This window comes from Python bivittatus, unplaced genomic scaffold (genome assembly GCF_059951505.1).
Source record: "Python bivittatus isolate LINGU-HERP-01145 unplaced genomic scaffold, Pbiv_v1 ctg000590_np1212, whole genome shotgun sequence".
Taxonomy (NCBI): Eukaryota; Metazoa; Chordata; class Lepidosauria; order Squamata; family Pythonidae; genus Python; species Python bivittatus.
In genome coordinates, this window is record NW_028277086.1 from 8,856,409 (window position 1) to 8,879,468 (window position 23,060).

A 23,060-nucleotide genomic window follows, 5' to 3' on the forward strand; every position below is an offset into this window, starting at 1 on the left:
ATTTTACCTGTCCTTCAAGAAGTTCAGGTGATTTGAGGATAAAACATTGTATAGTATCTTGAGTGCTGGCTACAGAGAAAGAAGGCAACTTGCCCAAAACAGGCTCTGCACATTTATTTTCTTCCTTCCAGAGCAGGGGCCACTGCAGAGTGGGGGTGTCAAAAAAGTCAAGATGGCATCTTTGGTTGCACAGTCATGATCACCATCTTGACTTCTTTGAAGTCGGCCTCCCCCAGGGTGTTGATGTTCCAAAGCCATCCATGGGATCCAATGGTTCTCTCAAAATCATGAAAGCAGTGCCATGCCATTACAATGTCAACTCCATCCTTTTCCTATGTGTGTGCGACATCATGACACGTGTACAAAAGGAGTGTACAAAATTGGTACAATTTTGCTGTCATTTTCCACTCTTGACCTACACTGCGAGTCCCTCCCTCCCTCCCTCCCTCCCTCCCTCCCTCCCTCCCTCCCTCCCTTCCTTCCTTCCTTCCTTCCTTCCTTCCTTCCTTCCTTCCTTCCTTCGGTGTCTGCAGGGGAGGAGGCAATCAAAACCCCAAGTTGACAATCCAAACCATACAATGGAAGCCCTGCCTTTTTTTCAATGTGTCATGACCCATATAAAAAAGGATGGGGCTTTGTTTACATGCATGCAGGCATTGTCTTGACTTTTTTGACCTTATCCCTATGGCTACCTCCGCATCCATCCATCCATCTATTATTTTTGGAAGATTACATCCATAAACATTAACAAATCGTGTAGACTAAATCTGGGGATACTGCTCCACCCGAGTATTTACACTTTAAAAAGATAGTAGTTTTAAAATGATGGGAGCTACTTTTGGCCACGCAAAGGCCGGGTGCCTGCTTGGAAAGCAGAGCTGATAAACAGCTGCAACCTAGCATCTTTTCCAGAAGACAACCAAGTTCATTCAGGGGCAACAGAAAGCCTCCTCCCAGTCCTGAGTTCTTAAACTTTTTCAGGCAGCAGTAGCTGTCTATGAAGAAGAAGAAGAAGAAGAAGAAGAAGAAGAAGAAGAAGAAGAAGAAGAAGAAGAAGAAGAAGAAGAAGAAGAAGAAGAAGAAGAAGAAGAAGAAGAAGAAGAAGAAGAAGAAGAAGAAGAAGAAGAAGAAGAAGAAGAAGAAGAAGAAGAAGAAGAAGAAGAAGAAGAAGAAAACAATGCCCGGAACCTTTGATCAAGAGGGCTTCCGATGCCAGCTGACAAGTCCCACATTTTCCAGGAGCAGAATCTTGCCCAACCATTCAAGCTCTGGTGATACAAAATGGGCTGCATTCAAAGGATTCCCCCCCTTTCCTTAGTGCCCCATGGAACCCCTTCTCTTAGGGGTGGACGCCCAGAAGGAGATTCCTTTCAACTCCTTTTCCAGACTGCAAAGTGTGAAGTCTTCAGCAGAGCCTTTTCTGCAGCCCAGGCATCTGCAGAGGGGTGGGGGCGAGTGTTAAAATGGGTGTCGCGATGTCACAAGGCAAACTCTACCCCTTACATGCTTGCATCTGACCTTGAGACACAAGTATGCAAGGGCAGGGTTGGCCTCGTGGCAGTTACGTTCTGCTGCCTCCCAAGAAGATTGGTTTGAAAGCCATTTTCAAGCAACCTGTGAAGAAGGTGTGTAAGAGCACAAGTCTCTTTCACAGGGTGAAGACTAAGAAATTGCAATAAGCGTGAACCAAAATAACATTGCTAGCAGAAAGCACACCCTTTCCACTTCCTTATGGCTCCACCTAGTGGGTCTAAAATTTGGGTGCCATTTCCATTTCAGCTGCAGTCCTCTTTTTGAACACGGGCAATCAAAATCATTAGATCGATGAAAAATTACTTTGGATAATTTCCAGTTTAGTTGGCACCCAACACCCTCCCAATCAATCCTCTATCCAGATCAGAGCCTCCACCCATACCCTTCAGATCATCCTGCCAAGATATAGCTTGATGTCTATTTATGAAACATCAGAATATTTTTTTAAAAGTTAACTAGCAAAATGGGTCAAAAAGCAGGCAAAAGGAAAGACAAAGTGGGGGGGGGGAGGGAGCAATAGGTAAGAGATAAAAAAAAGCAGAGGAGTTAATATCAATCTACATTATTTATATATACTGATAAATCTATCATTAAAAGCAAGGACTTCGGAAACAATATTACAGGGAATTACCATGAATTGCAAAAAGTCTTGGAAGGAGAGATTCCAAAAATTCCAAGAGACTCCACCTTAATGAAGTCACTAATAAAAGAGGGGTGGAAATTTCTCTTGTAGTTTCCAAGAATCTGGACTGACTTCACCCTAATTCCTACATTAAAACTCTTTATTGAAGTCTATGTGACTCATTCTTGCTTGACTGGGCTCTGCAGGATGAGTCCTGAGAGGAGACTGGTGTAAAAGCATTTCACTTCTTAAAACTTGCCAACCCGCCCAAACAAGACTGATTTTCCCTATTTTGGGAATGTGTTAACAGGTAACATGGAAGACTTTCTAGTCATCCCTTAAACTCCTACCTCTCCCCTCCAAAAAAAACCCCTCCTGAAATGGGGAGTGGAGTTAAGATGGTGATAGGGAAGGGCCCCCTCACAGATACTCCCTGACATATTTTATCAATTATCTATTTAGTTCTTCTCTTCTCTTCTCTTCTCTTCTCTTCTCTTCTCTTCTCTTCTCTTCTCTTCTCTTCTCTTCTCTTCTCTTCTCTTCTCTTCTCTTCTCTTCTCCCTTCCCTTCCCTTCCCTTCCCTTCCCTTCCCTTCCCTTCCCTTCCCTTCCCTTCCCTTCCCTTCCCTTCCCTCTTCTCTTCTCTTCTCTTCTCTTCTCTTCTCTTCTCTTCTCTTCTCTTCTCTTCTCTTCTCTTCTCTTCTCTTCTCTTCTCTTCTCTTCTCTTCCCTTCCCTTCCCTTCCCTTCCCTTCCCTTCCCTTCCCTTCCCTTCCCTTCTCTTCTTTTTAACACACTTGGAATTTTAATTGAGCTCAGATTGCTTTATTTTATCATCTGCTGGGCTCTGCCTGTATCCTGTTTGTAACTCCCCTGCACAAGGAAAGCCACGAGGATGGGAAAGAGAAAGAAACACCGGAGAGTGAGTTATGGTGCATAAACATTGCCAGAACTGTTCAAACAACAGAAATGAGAAGATTTTACTGGAACCAAGTAGAAGGAAAATGTAAGTAAGATCAGAAGTAGATCAAGTCCTGGGGACCTGCCAAATAGATGTGAGATGCAGAAGTGGGTTTCAGAACCTGAGCAAATCGGAACACGAAAGCAAGCAAATGACTGAATTATGCCTGCCTTATCAAGAAAAGTCAGAGCAGCAAAACTCCTGCCCAATTTGCATCCAGAGAAACTTTGGACCTATACATGCTGTACGTTGACATCGTGATTGCACCGGCTTTGCCCCTAATTTCAATAAATGGTGTGGCCTGGCTCAAAGGAAGTTGCCTTCCCCTTACTAACAGGAAGCCTCTTTTAGGCAAACATTTGCATTACTCCCTTTATGCAGGGCACGGCTAACACTTGATTCCCCCCATCACCAACGCCATCTCGCTAGTTTCCATGCTTTACAACAGTTTTAAATTGTTGCTGACCAGATTCACATGCCAAGCGTCAAGCGGGCTACCGATTTAAGCCACTTTCTGGATTTGCTCCATTGCCTGCACCATAAAGTCACCAAACAGGCTGAATCTGCATGAACAGTTAAGCCACAGAAAGAGTCAATCAAGGTTTAAATAAACCATGTGTAATGGTATTTGGGAATGACCTTGAGAGACAGGAAGAAGAGCCGCAGACTAGATAACAGTCAGTTAAGAGTCAGCTGAGCCCACAGCAGAAGTGGGGATGTGAAAAACATCTCAGAAGGGGCCCTCCCTAGTTTCTTGGACTATAAGAACAAGCGGGGAGAGATGTAATTTCAGACTTCAAGATTTTATTGATGTATCCTTACAATAAAGACAGAGCTAGCACTTCTGGATGTGTTTCTTGTCTGGGCTACCTCGCAAGGCTGACACCATGTTAAATATGTCATCTGACTACAGCCACAAGATCTTTAATGGAGCCAGTTAGGGATGGCTGGTGTGGGTCTTCCGGGCTGTGTGGCCGTGTTCTGGAAGTTTTGTTTCCTAACGTTTCGCTAGCACCTGTGACCGGCATCTTCAGAGGGCAGGAGCACAGACAGGAGCGGTTCTCTCTGTGCCCAGCTCCTGTCTGTGCTCCTGCACTCTGAAGATGCCGGTCACAGGTGCTGGCGAAACGTTAGGAAACAAAACTTCCAGAACACAGCTACACAGCCCGGAAGACCCACACTAGCCATCGTATGCCGGCCACGAAAGCCTTCGACCAGTTAGGGATGCTGCATGAGCACAACTGGTAAGTCAAAGCAAAACTAATTTTTTGTCAGTTTTAGCACAACAACAATCTCAGAGTATTTTAAAACTAAATTATAGGACCTCTGAACATTCTGCCTCTGAGGACAAAGTGGAGTTTGTTCCTGGACTTTTCATTCAATATTTTTATGCATTCGGTTCAGGTGTCTGCATGCTATTTCTAATAATAAAACCTATAAAGGTTCACCATCAGGGGTGGGATTTCTTGTTCTTACTGGATACCCCCAAGAGGGAGGGAAATCACCCTAAGAGGTCCCTCTGCTGATGGAAAAGATGGTAGCAGGTGAATCAACTTTCTAAGAGCTAAAAAGACACTGGGATCCTGTCTGAGGCAGTCAGCTCTGGGGCCCAGGCCTACCTTCTAGGTTACAATAGGGGCCCAACAAACACATTAACAAGCCCATTTACCCCAGGCCTGGAAATAGAACCAGGTCTTAAGAGACTTCCAGAAACCAAGAGAGTGGGAGCCATGCATATCTCCAGGGCATAGTTCCTTGGTCCCACAAGATGGCAACATTTAAGGGACCTGGAGCACACCTACTCTGAAGTACCAAGCAGGCAGAAACAACTGAAGACAGATGGTCCCTCAGATAACCAGGCCCTCTGCCATGCAGGTCTTTGGTGACCAGCACCTCGAATTGCACCTGGAATCTGACTGGCAGCCAATGCAGCTTGCGTAACAGTGGTGAGACATGGGCATGATGTGAAGTGCCCATTACCCCATTTTGAATCAGCTGTAGCTTCCAGATGGTCTTCAAGGGCAGGCCCACATTAAGCACATTGCAGTAGTCCAGTCATAAGGTGACCAGAACATGAGTGACCATCTGAAGGGCCTCCTGGTCGTGTTTAATTCTATAGTAATTTTCTCAGTTCCTCAGATTTCTATTTAATCTCAAGGGAGGAATCTCTTCCCTTGGGGCTTTTTCAACGGCCATGTTCTCTTGAGAAAGGATTAGGTGATTTCACCTTTCCTTGGAAAAAAAGGAAGAAATACTCATTCAATTCCTCTGTGCATAAATTTAGATAAGAATTTCAAAAGACCAGTTGTGCCCATTTCTAGATAATGTTTTAGAAAATAAGGACATGCAGGTTCAATTTCTGGAAAGAAATAAATGTATTGCATCTATTTTGCATCTCAAGATGCTGAAAGTCAGCCAGAAACCTCTTAATTGCTTTCCCCAGCCACCTACAAAATTCAAATGACTTCCTTTCCCCCAGACAAAAATCAAAATATTCTACAGTGTTCTGCTTAGCACCTATTGTTCAAGGTTTCACTTCATTTGTCTTCCCTAATGGAGTATTAGATTAAAAACTGGACTAACAGTCCATTAACCCTCCCTTCTTTGTGCAAAAAAAAAAAATGCTTCTTTTGATGAGACTGAAAAATATTGCTGTGTGTCATCAGGTTATTGATGGCTTTCAACCCTAAGCTTCCTAACGTTTGCAGCCAGTGGACTTATTGGTTGCAAACAGCATGGGGGATACATCAGTTTGCTTTTCAAATTGCCTTTCTTTGTAAAAGTAACCTTGCTTCTCATGTTTGTATTTATCCCTTTTAATGATTCATGTTATTGTTGCTTTAAGACTTTTTACTGCTCTTTTGGAAACTGTGAGGGAAGGGGAAAATAGTAGGAAAAATAATAAAGTAAATCAACAACAGCTCTGGGGTATCCTATAGCTGTATACCCATAACTATAGAGCAGTGTTTCCCAACCTTGGCAACTTTGAGAAGTGTGGATTCTGGGAGCCGAAGTCCACACATCTTAAAGCTTCCAAGTTTGAAAAACGCTGCTATAGTGTGTTTCCATTGACATCAATGTGGCCTGTTCATCATAACATTCATCCCACTGATTTCAATTTATCAAGTCTCCGTATGAGGGAGACTGACTCCAATCCCAACAGAACACAAGAGCTATGGAAAAGTAAATTCTAGGGAGCAACAAAAGTTTTAAATCTCTCTCATACTGAAATCCAGGGCCAAAAGACATGAATTTCGGAAGCTCTGATCCAAAAGGAATTCACCTTGAAAAACAGATGAAAACCAGAGTGTTGGAAAATTACTTTTTTTTTTTTTTTTGCCAGTTTGCTTTCAGCCCAGCTAAATATATCAGGCACAGCTGTATCAACATGAAAGCAGATCCTATCATCAAACAACACTTTCATATTTGCCTTTTCTTCACATTATAAATATAAAGGTCTCTGCCCTATAGATCAGGGCTGAGACACCTATTCCTGGAAACTCCTCATTGTGGACATTGTAGGAGGAGAACCGTGTTAGTCAATGGTGGCAAAAAATCAGGAGTCTGGTAGCACCTTTCCCAACTAACGTATTTTATTAAAAAGCTTAAGCTTTTCTGAGCTGCAGTTCACTTCATTGATTAATTGACTGATTATATGCCATCTAGTAGTTTTTGATTCCTAGTGACCAGATAGATAGATTTCCTCCAAGATGATTTATCCCTAACCTGTTCTTTCAAGCATGCGCTCATCACCACTGTAGCTGTGTCCATCCCCGTTGCTGCTGGTCGTCCTCTTCTTCTCTTTCCTTCCACCTTTCCCAGCATGAGAGCCTTCTCTAGAGAGCTGGGTCTTCGCATCATGTGTCTGAAGTAGGATAATTTGAGCCTGGTCATTTGTGCCCGGAGTGAAAACTCAGATGATTTGCTTGATGATCCATCGCTTTGTTCAAAAGCACCAATCCTCTTCCTATCCCGCTTCTTCAAAGTCCAACTTTCATTTCCACAGAGTGTCACAGGGAATATAATGGCTTGCGCCGTTCTGGCCTTTGTAGATCTGGTGTTAAACTATCAACATCTGGAAGTTGGAGGTTCCTTACTCCTGATTTCTCAGAGTGGTGATAAGTGCACTGTTGGGAGACTTGAAACAACAGATTAGGGATAGATCATCATGAGAAAATCTATCTATGTGGTGGCTAGGAGTCAAAAACAACTTGATGGCACATAATCAAATCTAATCAAACTCCTGATTTAAGTAAATGCCAGGCAAATCTTATTGTGACCTGTGGATCCCAATATCTGGCATATCTTCATTGAGAAATTATATGCAGTTTTGTCTATCTATGGTCCACAACGTTTGAACATGTGTATTTTCATTTTGCTATTTGTACTCACACAGAGATGCTAAACTTCTCTGAGAAATTTAGCTCATTTAGGCTTCTCAACCAACTTCTTGAGAAGAAAATCTTGCCAAAATGAATTAGAATACCTTTCACTGAAGAGAGATGTGTGAAAAGTTTGATTAAGAGCTTACCAATTGCCAAATTTCACAGGTCAAATCCGGTTATTGGTAACATAGCAGAATTTCCACTTATTTGTAATCTAACATCTAAGCGGAAGAGGGCAGCATTGAAGCAAAAATCAGACCAACTTTACTGTTGTGAGATTTAAAGGGGTATGATTTAAATATCTACCTTTGACCACCTTTTATCCTGAAACGTGTCTCTGCACTGATCCCAAATATACACTTTCAGTGCACACTTTCCTTAGTCCCCACAATTATAATGCAATTGCTGCATTGTGAACATTATTGGAAAATACAGAACCGTGAAGACTTAGGTGTGAGATGGCATTCATCTAATCTAGGGCAGCAACACTGATGTGGCCAGGATCTTCACTCTACCAAGCATTTTGGTCATGGCACAACTTACATTAAGCAAGATGGTGTCACCAAATGGGTATGGGGTTGGCATTTTTCTTTCTTTCTTTTTTCCAAGTTCATCTTCATCTCATGGCAACGATACAGAATGTTTGGGGTTTTTTTTTTTTAATTCCCAGTCTAGCCTGTGCTGTTTTGCAATTCCCTTGCTTCATCTTATTCATCTACTTCTTACAGCATCAGCATCAACTAGTTTCCTTCTGCCTGGGATGACTAATGTGATCTGCATCTCACTGACTGTTGTGCTGATTGAGATCTTGTGATTATTCTCCTCCAAATGTTGCTGGGTACAGAAAGCCTCCTGAAGCTCATTTAGCTGGGCATAGATTAGGATGAAAGACAGTTAGAAATGGGTACGTTGCAGTAAACAGACATCCAGAGGCAGGCGCTTTGTAACTGGGTATGTTGAAAAATGTCTTCCTTTTTTGCTAATTAATACTCTCACACTCACAAGGAACGGAATGGAATGGAATGAAAGATCAGAAGCTGACTGTGGGCTGATTCCTGCATCATCAGTATGGTGAAGTTCAAACATCTCCCACACCCAACCTTGTCTATTTATCTGCCTCTGCAGAGACCTTTATTTGATCACACTGGCCTCATCTGCATTGTTCTCATTCCTTATTACTCATCACACCACAGTCTGAGCCTAAGATCTGAGGTTTTTCCTTTGAAGCATCTGACTGGTGAAGATCCCTGTTTGAAATCCTGTTCCAAGTCAGGGTTGAGGATGGTGAGCTAGACTAAGGCCTTCATTTGCCCCATAATTTTTTTTTAGCGGGGCCCAAAGTGCTTTAAGTCCTCACTGTCTGCAGGCAAGGCAGATGACAAAGCAAGTATCCCAGTGTTGTGATGTGCTGCACCCACATCGTACCTGCAGCACAACTTTGCATGCACATACACAGGTAGTCCTTGTTTAGTGACCACAATTGGGACTGGCAACTCAGTCATTAAGCGAAGTGGTTGCTAAGTGAAACTGTGACTATGCTTATGATCTGACTTCAGCTTCCTTTGCTTTACAGACCTGTAAAGGTTGTAAATGTGAGGATTGGTCATAAAATTACTTTTTCATCACTGCCATAACTTTGAATGGTGGCTAAATGAGGCAGTCACAAAATGAAGACTACTTGTATAGATAGAGCTTGCACTGTGACGTTTTTTCCATTCTGATGAAACCTCCAGATTCAACAGATGTGTTTGCGTAAGGAACTAGACCTCTGGATGCAGTTTCAATAACCATTTCAGGATGAAATGTACCTCTTTAAAGATAATTTATCTTTATTAACATCAGATGAAGGCCCTGTCCCAATAGCAACGTGGCAAGTTCCTAACAATGTGTGAACTGGCTCTGTTCTAATGTATTCTATACACTTTTTGAAATTGAGTCAACGAGATCCTTCAATCTGAAGTCAAGTTGAATCAAAGGCATCTAATTTGATTAGATGATTCAGCTGAAATCCTCAGTTCAGTTCCAAATGGTGATTCAATTCAGAGACTCAACTAAATGGCCTTTGAAATTGAATCTCTGGATTCAAACATGTGCACGGCCTTGGTATTACGTTTCTTCTTTCTCCCTTTTTCCTTTCTCCTTTCCTATGGAAAGTAAGGGAGGGGATGGAATTAGGGATAGAAGAGAGAAACTGGGAGGTGGGGTGTAGCACCTATGAATGTGTATGTATGTGTGGGTCTCCAGAGGCCATCTTCTGAAAGTTCTCTCAGTTCTAATGCTTCTGGTGTGAGTCATGGCTGACTGAAGATGTCTCCATGAATGAGTGGAAACAACCTCTGTGTAGAACGAAAGACAGGCAAGAAGACTGGCCCTTCAAGTTTCTCTAGAGAAGGAGAGATTGGTAGATCAACCACAGTGCTCTGAATGGCAGCTCTTCCCAAGGAGCCCATAAAACAGTGGTCTTCTGTGGGCTTGAGTGCCAGGAGCTGAGGGAGATGACATCTTTGCTCTTAGCAGCGGCGGAGTCTTTCATGGACACAAAGCCAGCCAAACTCCCTTTCTAATCACTTTTGGAAATATTCAATTTAACCACTTTGGATATTAGAGAGCTTCAATTTGGTGAGCTTAATTTGACACCTGGTGAGTTTTACCTTCTTTGGATTTAAGAAATTTTAAATAGAATTTCAACAATTTAAAATAATATACAACTGACAAAAAGCGGGGGGAGGGAAGGGTTTTGATTAAAGAAAGTTTAAATGGATTGGGAGACAACAGAGATTTGGAATATTGGTTATTTTTGCTGTAAGACTTGAAAAACAAGTATATAATTAAATAATATACTCATGAGAAACAACTGGGATGGAACTCAACCCATATTAGGAACTGAGGCTTGATGAAGGTTGCAAATGGACCCTAGAGGGAACTAAGGGACCAGGCAGAAAAGAGTTAAAATGGCTAAGCCAGCTATAATTTTTTCTTATCTTAAAGAGTTTTTTGAAACATGGATTGAGATATTAATAACCAATATCTCAGAAAGGATACAGATTTCAGTGGATAAACTTTTAGAAGATGATGAGAAAAACTTTTAAAAACGTTTACCTGACATAGACGTTATAGAGTTTGAAGGCATGGAAGACAACAAATTGAGATTACCAACATGGGAATATAAAAGACAAATCAAGGAGAGGATCTGGACATGAAACAGCTGCAATGAGAAATTCTGGACGATGCCTCTTTATGGGATTTGCAAAGTAGGCTGCTGACAGCTTTGAAGACTTCTTTTAAATACCAAAGAGTGATGAGGGATATGAAGGATTTAAAAGTTCAGATTTTGCAGAGCAAAAAGAAGGAATATAAAGTTGGATTATTTGATCAGGAATATACTATTTGTTTGATATTTCTGGTAGCTCTTAATGGATTTTTTGACTGAAAAGATGATGATTTCTGGATTGTGTATAGATAAAAGTTAGGCTATGAGGAGAAGAGGGTTTTTTTTATTTGTAACTTTAAAAGAGGGTAAAAAGTTAGTATATTAGTTTATGCGCAGTGTGATGAAGGTTGGAATCCACTTATTATTGTCTTTCTTGTCTTTGTCTTTGTCTTTGTCTTTGTCTTTGTCTTTGTCTTTGTCTTTGTCTTTGTCTTTGTCTTTGTCTTTGTCTTTGTCTTTGTCTTTGTCTTTGTCTTTGTCTTTGTCTTTTCTTTCCTTTTCTTTCCTTTTCTCTTCTACTTTTTTCTTTTTTCTGCACTTTTCTTTTTGTTTAGTTTGCATTAGTTTTTACTATGTTTATTTAAAACTTTAATAAAATGATTTAAAAAATTTAAGTCTTCTCAATTCTGGCAGGAGCATTAGCTGTAGCTTAATAACAGAACAACTGTTTCACATTCAGAAGCTCACCAGTTCCACCCAAGCCTTGCCATCTCATATTCAAAAAATCTCTGAGAACAGTTCTGGCAAAAAAAAAAAAAAAATCTGAATGTTTGAGAGAGGGACCTCTTTTGCAACTTTTTGGTTAGACTCAGCCATGGCATTTTCTTCTTCCTCTTTCCCATCATCATCAGTAACAGCAAAACAACCACACATATAGGCTTGGGCATAACTCATTTAGCCATTCAAATTTTTGGTGAAATCCCCAAAGCCCCCCCAAGTACCATTGAAAAACCACTTGGGGAGATGGATTTAAACATGAGCTTTATTAAAAAATTGAACTTGAGGCTCCACCAGGGAACAGATGCTCCTCTATTACACATCACGTATCTCCTGGTGTAAGTCATATAAAGCAAGACCCTTGAGTTAGCTCAAAATGTTCTCAAGCGGCCCCAGAACTGGTATGTTCTCCATGCTCTGGATCAGCCAGCAGGACCAGATGCTCTTGAGGAATAAGTTGCTATACCAGAGGCTCATGATAGGTAGGCGATGTTTTTGGCTTAAGGGAAAACTCTTGGTTAACTGTCTTAAGCATCACATGCTTAACCAGGTTAAACAATCTGCAAAGCAGCAGATCTTCACCACATGCATCACTCAGCTGGTTTTAATCATGGCTGCTTTGTTCTGTATGTGACTGAAAAAGCCCAGACTAGTTGCCAAGTTTAGATTCAAGGTATTGTGCAAAGCTGGAAAATTGGTTAATTCGATAACCAGCTAAGTGTGTCGTGTGAATACAGTTCTTGTGTATTATTACAGAATCTTGGACTTAGGGCAATGAGATCTGGGTTCACATTCCCAATCAGACACGTAGCTTAGTGGATGGATATGTCCAAGTCACTATTTGTCTCTAAATCTACCTCATGGGACTGGCGTAACAGTAAATGCAATCAGCCTCATGAAGACAGCCTTGAGTGACAGGATGCTATTCAGAGGACAAAAGATTACTAAATGATTCTCACCACTATTTGAAGGTAAGGATATTACAACTGTCTGCTGAGAAACTGACTGAGCGCTATAGAATCAAAATAGATCAAGAACCTTGGGTGAAATCCACAAAGTCAAAGCGGCAATCATGGGTCTTGGTAATTTATGTTTAGGCATGGTTTTACTGAGTTCCCATCCCAGCATATTTTCTGATGAAATTAGTTAGTTTGTTCAATCACCAGGATCCTGCAGACTAGGAGCAACTTCATCTGGGAATTTTATTTGATTTTGATTTTTGCAAGAATCAGCCTGCCTACTCAGTTGACTAAACCATAAATTATAACGAATCGTAAATCTTGGGTATGAAATCACATTCCACGTTTTAGCCTGGCTGGAGTTCTGAACTTGTTTCCCTTCGTTGCTTATTAATACAGACTGTTTTTTCTTCTGTTTATTTGTTTTATGGCCATTCTAATAATTTAACTGGTGTGCATGTGTATGAGAGGGAGAGAAATGCATTTTTTTTTAAAAATGTTGTAAGCCACTGGATGATTCTTTAAAAAAGTAAGCAGGATTTAAATAGGGATGGTCTGTACTGACAAGTATTTCAAATCCAGGCCAAGTAGGCCTTTTCCAGGGGGCATTTGATCCCTAGCTTAAGTGAATGGTGCCTTTAATATATTCCGTTTTTATTGTTGATTTTTATTATTTATATATGATTTTAATATGATGGGGGATAGACATTGCTGTGCACTGCCCAGAGTTTGGTAGGATTGGGGCAGACTATAAATATTTTTTAAAACAAAATAAATAAAAACAATAACATTTGTAAAAGAAATAACCTGCTAGGTTATTTGAGGTGTGCACACCAATAACCTTTTAACATTAACTCTTGCCGTGTTATAAAAATACAGTGATTGCTTTCATAGTTCATATTTAGGAAAATAATGTTCAGTTGGCTTTCTCTAGCCCAGAACGTGGGCTATTCTTTCGTTCAAATTAGACATGAGCTCACTTGGAGAAATGGTTTGCAAAAAATGAGATGGGTATAAATTAACCTTGATTGGACTCAAAGCATCATGTCTATCTGGAAGGTCAATTTGTTCTGATTCAAAGCAGAATTTTGTTCTGAACCCATTTGACTTGAAATTGTTCAGTTCAGTTCAGATTGCTGAATAGAGTTGATTCAATCTGAATCATTGATTTGATTTGGAAATTCACATTCAAAAGCAGCTGAAGCAAACCTACTCAGTTCAAGAATTTGAGTCATTTTGAGCACTGAGTAAGTGAATCAATGCAATCTAGAGATTTGACCTAATCAGATGCATCCCTAAATTGAATTTTTATACAAACACAGCAAAAGAGAACAGGGCAGAGATAAGGGTTTTTGTTTTCCCAGGGAGGGGCTGTCCTTAATATTTTTGGGACCCTTGAGTACTGCAAGGTGGGCAGGGCAATATTACATAGAGAAGCAATCTGGGGGGAAATTTGTAGTGCTTCCTTGTTTTTTATATATGAAATCATCATCATCATCATCATCATCATCATGTTGTTCTTTATCCCGTGCAGTATAAGGTTTAAGGTACGGGACTAAGGCTGGGGAGTCCCAGATTCAAATCCACCCTCAGCTATGGAAACTCATGTGACAATTTGGACCAGCAACTCTCTTTCTCAGCTCAATCTACCTCTCAGGGTTACTGTTGCAGGGCTAAAATGAAGGGTGATCCCCATGTAAGCTGCCTTGAGTTCCTGGAAGGAACATGGGTTATAAATGGACCAATAATAACTAAGAGTATATGTATTTTAGGACTTTCACTATAGTTTCCAGATGGTGTTAAAGTGCTGCACTCAATATGCCAGCAAGTTTGGAAAACACAACAGTGGCCACGGGATTGGAAAAGGTCAGTTTATGTTCCAATCCCAAAGAAGGGCAATGCCAAAGAATGCTCAAACTATCGCACAATTGCACTCATTTCACATGCTAGCAAGGTTATGCTCAAAATCCTACAAGCTAGGCTTCAGCAATACATGAACCGAGAGCTACCGGATGTACAAGCTGGGTTTCGAAGAGGCAGAGGAACTAGAGATCAAATCGCCAACATTCGCTGGATCATGGAGAAAGCACGAGAGTTCCAGAAAAATATCTACTTCTGCTTCGTTGACTATGCAAAAGCCTTTGATTGTGTGGATCACAACAAACTGTGGCAAATTCTTAAAGAGATGGGAGTACCAGACCACCTTACCTGTCTCCTGAGAAATCTGTATGCGGGCCAAGAAGCAACAGTTAGAACCGGTCATGGAACAACCAATTGGTTCAAAATAGGGAAAGGTGTACGACAAGGCTGTATACTGTCACCCTGCTTATTTAACCTATATGCAGAGTACATCATGAGAAATGCCAGGCTGGAAGAATCACAAGCCGGAATTAAGATTGCAGGGAGAATCATCAACAACCTCAGATATGCGGACGATACCACCCTAATGGCAGAAAGTGAAGAAGAACTAAAGAGCCTCTTGATGAGGGTGAAAGAGGAGAGTGCGAAAGCTGGCTTGAAACTCAACATTAAAAAAACTAAGATCATGGCATCTGGACCCATCAATTCCTGGCAAATAGAAGGGGTAGAAATGGAAGCAGTAACAGACTTCATTTATTTGGGCTCCAAAATCACCGCAGACGGAGACTGCAGCCATGAAATTAAAAGACGCTTGCTCCTTGGGAGGAAAGCTATGGCAAGCCTAGATAGCATATTAAAAAGCAGAGACGTCACCTTGCCGACAAAGATCCGCATAGTCAAAGCTATGGTTTTTCCAGTAGTAATGTATGGCTGTGAGAGCTGGACCATAAAGAAGGCTGAGCGCCGAAGAATTGATGCCTTTGAACTGTGGTGCTGGAGAAGACTCTTGAGAGTCCCCTGGACTGCTAGGAGGTCAAACCAGTCAATCTTAAAGGAAATCAATCCTGATTGCTCATTGGAAGGATCGATAATGAAGCTCAAGCTCAGATACTTTGGTCACCTAATGCGAAGAGAGATCTCTTTGGAGAAGACCCTGATGCTGGGAAAGATTGAAGGCAAAAGGAGAAAAGGACGGCAGAGGATGAGATGGTTAGATAGCATCACTGAAGCAATGAGCATGAAACTGAGCAAACTCAGGGAGGCAGTGAAGGACAGGAAGGCCTGGCGCAATATGGTTCATGGGGTCACGAAGAGTCGGACACAACTTAACGACTAAACAACAACAATAGTTTCCATGTGTTGTCTGCTTCAGAGTGGTGGGATATTGTGTTACCAGTTTTCAGGAACCATGGTCAGAGGAGTTCTAAGGGCTGTAAAAAGAGTTGTTGGAGCCCAGACATACATTCCAAGGTTCAGAACTGGTCCTCCTTCCTTCCTTCCTTCCTTCCTTCCTTCCTTCCTTCCTTCCTTCCTTCCTTCCTTCCTTCCTTCCTTCCTTCCTTCCTTCCTTCCTTCCTCCCAATGATTTAGGAAGTCTCCCATAATAGTTATTTTGTGAATACGCCCACAAAATGGCTTTAACATTTCCAATGAACCCCTGACCAGGCCTCCCACAACATACACACCAACCCTTCTTAAACACAATCTTACTAACAACCCTAATAAGTGCACACACCCCACGGGCAAAAAACAAAAACAAAAAACCAGTTCTTCCAACTTGCCATTAAGTCTTCAGCTGTGAGGATAGCATAGGTTCTCCTGGGTGCCAAAAATATATGCCTCCCAGCTGAGAACCACTGGCCTAAATGGACCTTCATTTTAACCGAAGGCCACATTCTCTGTTCCTATGATATGAATTTAAGAGCAGTTGAAAACAGGAGATTCCTCATTTTCTCCTTGGAAACACTGAAGGATGGTGTTGGACTGTCACACATACTTTATCTGGGTGGACTGTAAGTTCCAATGGAGCTGCTTCTGCTGTTTTCCAGGCAAACCATACCCCTTTTCCACCAGCTTTCCCATTCCCATCTGTAGTCATAAGCACACTAGATTAGGTCATGCAAACCTAATTTAACTCTCAAGCAAATGGAATTTGTACATTCTGGGTTTGTGCCACAGTTACACAAAGCATGTATCAGAATAACTTAGACTGGGTGGGTAGGCAACCAGGTATTATCCAGATGCCCTGACAATTCCAAATGGTTGGATAATGGCAAAAAATTGTGGGAATTGTCATCCAAAACATCTGGAAGGACCCAACTCACCTATTCAATTCTATGATCAGACCACTCTGGAAGTATTGTGTATGGTTCTGATCAGTGTCCCTTAAGAAGGGTATGATAGAACTAGAAACAGTGCAAAAAACAAGGGAAACACAGATATCTGGAACAGCTTCCTTTGAAGAAGACTACAGAAGTGGAGCTCCTTGGCATGAAATGAGGGAGAGTAAGGGGAGAAAGAGATACAAATTCATCCATGGATCTTACATATTGTGGATAGAGAAGAGACAAAAACTAGGAATGGAGAAAATGCCTTCCATTAGGTCAAGGTCATCTATGGGAATGAAATGCAGAGAGATTTATTAGGGCTGACAGTGGGAAATACTTTTTTCACACAGCACACAGTTAAACTCTGGAATTTGTACAGTTGAACTCCGGAAGTAAGACATACATCTTAAGTCACCATGATCCTATGATCCTGTGGTTTAGCTCCTAGGGATCTTCAAGACTGCCTTCTCTACATGGAATCAACTTGTCTGGTGTATGTTCTTTGCCAAAATGTATAACACTCCCCCAGGGCAGATCACCAACAATGTTTTCTATGGTGCCTCCTGGGTTATGATCAACTCAGTCAGTGGTTTCAACAGGGACTGGATATGTTCCTGTAGGATCAAGCTATCAACAACTGTTAATATTGATGGCTCTTGTCTGAATCAGAAGCAGATGGCTTTGTATGCCAGTTGATGGGAAGAGACAGTGGAAGGAGGCTGTTGCCCTTCTGCCCAGGATTATGAACTTCCCAAATACCTGCAGTGACACAAAATGGTGCCCCACAGCTTGATCCAGTAGGGCACCTCTTACATTCTTTTTACTGGCATACATACTCAGTTTACTGGCTAAGTGGCAACTGATTTAAGGACTCAGACAATCCACCCTAGATCAGGGGGACCAAAGGCTCATTGTATTCCACATTCTGTTTCTCACATTGGCTAAGGAGACACTATCAGGGAAGCAGACAAAGTGGAGAGGAGGACCACAGTGGACAGCATTCAGTGGTTAATTGCCTCTGAGCTTGGAAGTTCATTTTAGGAGATGTGTCCACCATGAAGTTATCAAATTCCTTCTGTAAGGTGCTACTGAGTTCGATAGCAGTTTCACCTGAGTAGACAAATAAAACTTCACCAGTACAATTTATGTGGCTGCCTCATCCCTCTTGCTCTGACACTAGAGGCACCCACCGGATACTTCCTGCAACAAATTCTGCATAAATGATGAAGAATGCAAATACTTTGAGGCTTCACCAAATCACCCCACCTGATATTTTTGCCCCCATGGAACCTTAAAAAAAATAGTCAGCAACAGAGATGTTCTGACATTCTTTTATACTTCCCTTTTTTCTCTGTATGCCACAACATCAGTTCTTCCTCTCTAATCTCCCCCCCCCCAAAAAACCTGCCTTTCAAATCTTCCATGTAGTAGTTGGAGACATTAAGCCGTTTTAGAAATTTTGCTCAATGCTGGGGGTCTATACAATCAACCAAGTGTATACAGCCAAGAGAATCCCTGTTGGATCCATCAAGGGCTTTGTGCCCACACCTACAAAGATGACAGCATGCTTCCTGCAAATCTTCACCCTTTATGTGAAGCTTCTGGGGGATGGGTACTGTTAGCCCCATACAACATTAAATGTGCCATCTGGTTAGCATGTTACCATCTGCATAAGATTATTTCTCCACCAGTTCATGTGTCTGGCAAAAGGAGATTGGGAAAGTCTGTGTGGGAGAAGAATGTGTCTCTGGCTGGATGTATTCATCCACAGAGAACTTGAGGTGGGGGTCAAGGGTATGAACACACTTTTCAAGTATTTGAATGGATGTCCCAGAGAAGGTCAGGGTCTGTTCTCTATCATCCTATCATTCCACAGTGCAGAATATGGAATATGGAGTAAAGTTATTGGAAGGTAGATTTTAGTTAAATGTTAGGAAAGGTTTCCTATTTTAAAATAATAACAAGCGAAGAAAATAAGAAAAAACACACAAAAATAATTATAATGCAAAAACATATATTCTCAAAAAAAGAAACACATTATTTTAAAATAAGAAAAATCAATAAAAAAATTTAAAACGAGGAAATGTTTCCTAAAAGGCAGAAGAGTTCAGTAATAGAATTAACATCCAAGGGAAGAGGTGGATGTGTTCCAGCAGAGGCTGCAAAGCCGTCTGTGAGGGATGTTGTAGTCTATATTTCAGCATTGAGCAGAGGGTTGAACATGGTGATCTCAATGACTCCTTCCACCTTTATAGTTAGGTTCATGCAACAGGCTTACTGAGTAACCCATTCTCAGGACTTGCATTACACTTTGAATCATTAATCAAATGGGCCAGATTTGTACAACAGGCTACGTAGATGCACCATTAAGAAAATCCAACCAAGAAGACCAGGAGAATCATAGTGTCATCAGATGCCTTTGCCCAAGAAGAGTACAATTGTGCATTTCCCCAGGAGAATGATGCTGTTTCTCTTGGAAGATCTGCCTTCTCGCCTGGATGGACAAGGAATGGACTCTGCTAACAAGAGGCGCAAACTGATTGTGCCTCCTTTTCCACTAATGCTTCTGAAAAGCCCAAAACGGTCATAACAATCACAGACCAGGTTATAATAAGAGAACGCAAACACACAGAGAGAGCCCTAGGTGAGCCCATTCTAAACACGCAAATCATTGCTTTGCTGAGGAATTCAAAGCCAAACAATTACAGTGATGCAGACAAGAGGCAAAAAGAATTCATGCTTTTTATCTCGCTAATATATGTTTTTCTTTACCATCAACTCCATGATTTTACTCAGTGACAGTGCAGATATGGGGAGGGCAAGCCAGTGTAATGTAATGATTAAGGCTAAGAGCTGGGAGAGCCAAATTCTAGTCCTTGCTAAAACCTAGAAGCCGGCTGGGTGACTTTGAGCAGGTCACTCTCTCTCAGAAATAAACTAGGAAGTGGAAAAGCATCTATATGCCAAGCTGAACTGGACCAGCATGGTTGTAATAGTCTATGGGAATGACCTCGAGAGACAGGAGGAAGAGCTGCAGACAAGCCAAACCCTCGTGCAAGAGGTATCTCAGCCCACAAAAGGAGAAGGGGCATGGGAAGCATCTCAGAAAAGTCCCCGTCTAGTTTTCTGGAAAGTCACAGTAAAGGAGGGGAGAAATGCTTTCAGACCTGCAAGATTCTGTTACTGTAACCTTACAAAAAAGATAGATTTAGTACGCATAGTTGGTGCTTTTTGTCTGGACTACCTTAAAGGGCTGACAATGGTAGATCAGAACCCTGACTTTCATCCTGCAAGTGAACTGATTCAGACTGACTCTGTCTGTCTGTCTGTATCTTCATCCACCTACCTACCTTCATCTACCTACCTGAGTGACTTACCTACTTATCTTCTACAGGTTCTTACAGACTGTGCTTTCCATGTAGACTGCTCTGTAGTTCTCCTGAATGGTTGATAGCTGTCTAGAAATTATCTGCCAGTCTCTTCCCTATCAATGATACTCAATGGTTCAGGGCACTGCAGTTACTAAGTCTCATCTATAGTAGCTCCTCAGCATCCGAACAAGGCAATCTCTGGTTTAAAAGCCTCAATACTGAATCCTGTGCTTAATTTTTCTCAATGTTCATATATCTATGCACGCTCTTCAACAAGCCCCTTTCAACCAGCCACTTCCTGGGCTGAGTTTGCAATGCTCAACTCCAGTTCTGGAACTCTGCTGGGATTACCATCCGAGAAAGTAGGGAGCTTTTTTGCATGGCCCAAATCCTTTTGCAATGTGGGAAGTGCAGCCTTCCCCTTGCGAACTGTTGGCTATCTTACAAATCCTTTGGCTCTGGTTAGCTCCTCCAAGCTTTGCAGCAGTCTCTTGCTCCCCAGCTTGCACTTCCCAGGGTTTCTTTCATCCGGAGGGTTACTGCCACGTGTGGCATGTTCTAAGTCACTGATTCATCTCTCAGCAGCCACATTATAGTATTACCCACCTCCTCTTTGAGATGCTCCCTCTGTAAATATCTCCTCTTGCCCTTCTCTCCCTTATTCTTCCACCTAAGTAGTCCCGCACTTATTTTCAAGACCAGTTCGGCTACATGGGGAAATCAACACAGATTGGTTCCTTATGTCTAGCCTCGTTCTGTTCTCGAGGTTCTCTCCCCCCTGCCCCCCCCACAGCACATCACTCAAATCTAAGGCTATCTTTCTGGGTCAAAAAATTAAATAACCTGCATTTTAACACTCTACTTAAATGTGCTCTTCCTCAGTCCTTAGCCATCACCTGATCACTGTGTCTTTCTCTTCTTTGTAACTTTCCATGGCTCATCAAGTCTTGCAGTTAGTTAAATGCCAGAGATTTCTTCTTTAACCCCCCACCCACCAGCCTTCAGAAATGGGCATTTTTCCTTTGCTTCCTCCTGGGGTGGCCAAGCCAACCAGGGTGGCACGCTTACCTGCAAAATGGTGTTTGTTGTTAGAAGCCAGGGCAAAAGCCACCTCATCACTGGAAGCCAGGGTGAAAGACATTGATTGAACCCAGATCTTGAAAACAGACAACATCAACTCCCTGGCGGAGTCCGTTGCAAGCAGCTTGGTTGACAGGAGATGGGAGTTGATTCTCCTTGGCTCCAGGGAAGCTTTATTAAAGACAGATCTGACGTCAGGTTGGACAGCTGCATATTTCTTCGGGAATAACTTTTCCTGCCTTCTTTTTTCTCTCTCCCTTTCATTTTGGTGATTCATCCCCACCTCCTGCTTTCTCGCTGCATTGCCTTTTGCCAGGAATTTCTTAAAGGAAAATTCACCACATATCATCAGCACAGCAAACTGTAATTTTAACACTCCAGTCCTGGGCTCAGGGTTCACCTATAATTATATTTATTTATGGCTTCTCCCTGAGAGCTGGGTGGGCAGGATGGGAGGGAAATGAAGGACCTTATCAGGAAGGGGTCGGTGCAGAGCTGAAGGGGTCACCTTTTCCAAGGTGAGCCTCCAGAGGTACAGATCCCTGTCCTCCTCTCCCCAAAACGTCTAAACGTCTGACTTAAAATTGGTTTAAGGGTGACACCAATTCCTGGTGTCTTCATGCAATTTTTGGGGGATGATATGTAAGCAATTCACCACCACCTTTGTCTTCAATGCTTCTTTTCAAACTCTTCCAATAAAACTTTTATTTGCTCATCAACACACATAAAAACAGACAAAGCTTCAGTTGCACCACTGGGTCCACCATCTTGACTTTTTTGACCATATCCTGTGGACATCCTGGTGGGATTGGCCTGATTGTCTCATCCAAATACTAACGAAATCCAAATTCAAAAATTCAGTCAAGTGTTGCCTCCTGCCATGACTTTTTATGCACTTGATGTATAAATGTTTAATAATATTGTATATTCAAGTGGAACAACGGAGATGAAAACATCAGAAGATAATATAGGAAATAAAGATAAAGTCCCTTTCAAGACAAGTTGTAGATTTCTTGGCAACAATATCAAAGGAGTTTGCCATTACCCTCTTCCAAAATGTTGTTTTTGTTCAGTTTCCCAATCTAGTTTACAGCCTTAAATTTCCTGGTGCTCTCCCATCCCAGATTTCTAGATGCTGACATCTTGTTGGACAAAATGCCCTTAGTGTAGAATGGTTTTTAAAAACGAACACTTCAAAAAAAAATGAGCTAAACAAAGCATCTCTCTAAAAATTCTGCCCCAAAACATACAGGGAAAGTTCCAGAAAATCCTGATTTCACTCACTTTGTCTACTTGACCATTGTGGACTTTGTCCCTTTCAGACACCCAAGTCTGCCCATCTTTGCCCCATACTAAGGCTGGGACAACAGCACACTGCATCCTAAAATTGAGATAATAGTGTACTATGTTCATGTAATTATGAACATAGCCTTGTCTGTCTGCCTAGATTACTGCAATGCACTCTGCATGGGGCTACTCCTGAAAACCACTCAGAAGCTACAGCTGATCCAGAACTCAGCTGCGCAAGTAATTATGGGTGCACCTCAGTACACCCACTGAATACCACTATGAAAACTGGTTAGTTGTAGGTTTCCACGTGTGAGTCAAGATGCTGATTGTGACCTATCAAGTCTTCATGGCAGAGGACGTGGTTATTTGGGGGACTGACTGTCTCCGCTGATTTCCGCTCATCCAATAAGTTCTGACAGGGTGGGCATGTTCCAAGTCCAGTCACTTAAGCAGCAGCATCTGGTGGAATCCAGATATGTGCCTTATTGTCCTCTGGAACAGCAGCCCCCCAAGATCCAGACGGCCCTACCCTACCTATCTTCTCCTCCAGCCACTGGGTTTTGTGCCCATCTTGATTATTTTTTACTATTTGGGGCCAGATGAAGTTGCCTTGTGCATGGCATGTTTTACTGTTTTTAATTGGGCAGCGGGGAAGCTGTTATGTGCTATTTTAATTGGTGCATGCCACCCCGAGTCTCACGTTGACTGGGCAACTATGTAAGTTAAATGAATAAATAAATATACACT

General features: G+C 41.9%; 1 protein-coding gene across 1 annotated transcript in view; it reads right to left on the bottom strand.

The window, feature by feature from the left end:
* The window catches only part of CCN4 (cellular communication network factor 4), a 28,774-nt gene extending 7,529 nt beyond the window's left edge, over window positions 1-21,245 (bottom strand). Inside the window, exon 1 of the mRNA XM_007426110.4 lies at window positions 21,012-21,245. Coding sequence (XP_007426172.1) covers window positions 21,012-21,059 — 48 coding nt within the window. The 5' untranslated portion in view covers window positions 21,060-21,245. The remainder of the gene's footprint in view (window positions 1-21,011) is intronic.
* Between the last annotated feature and the right edge of the window lie 1,815 nt (window positions 21,246-23,060).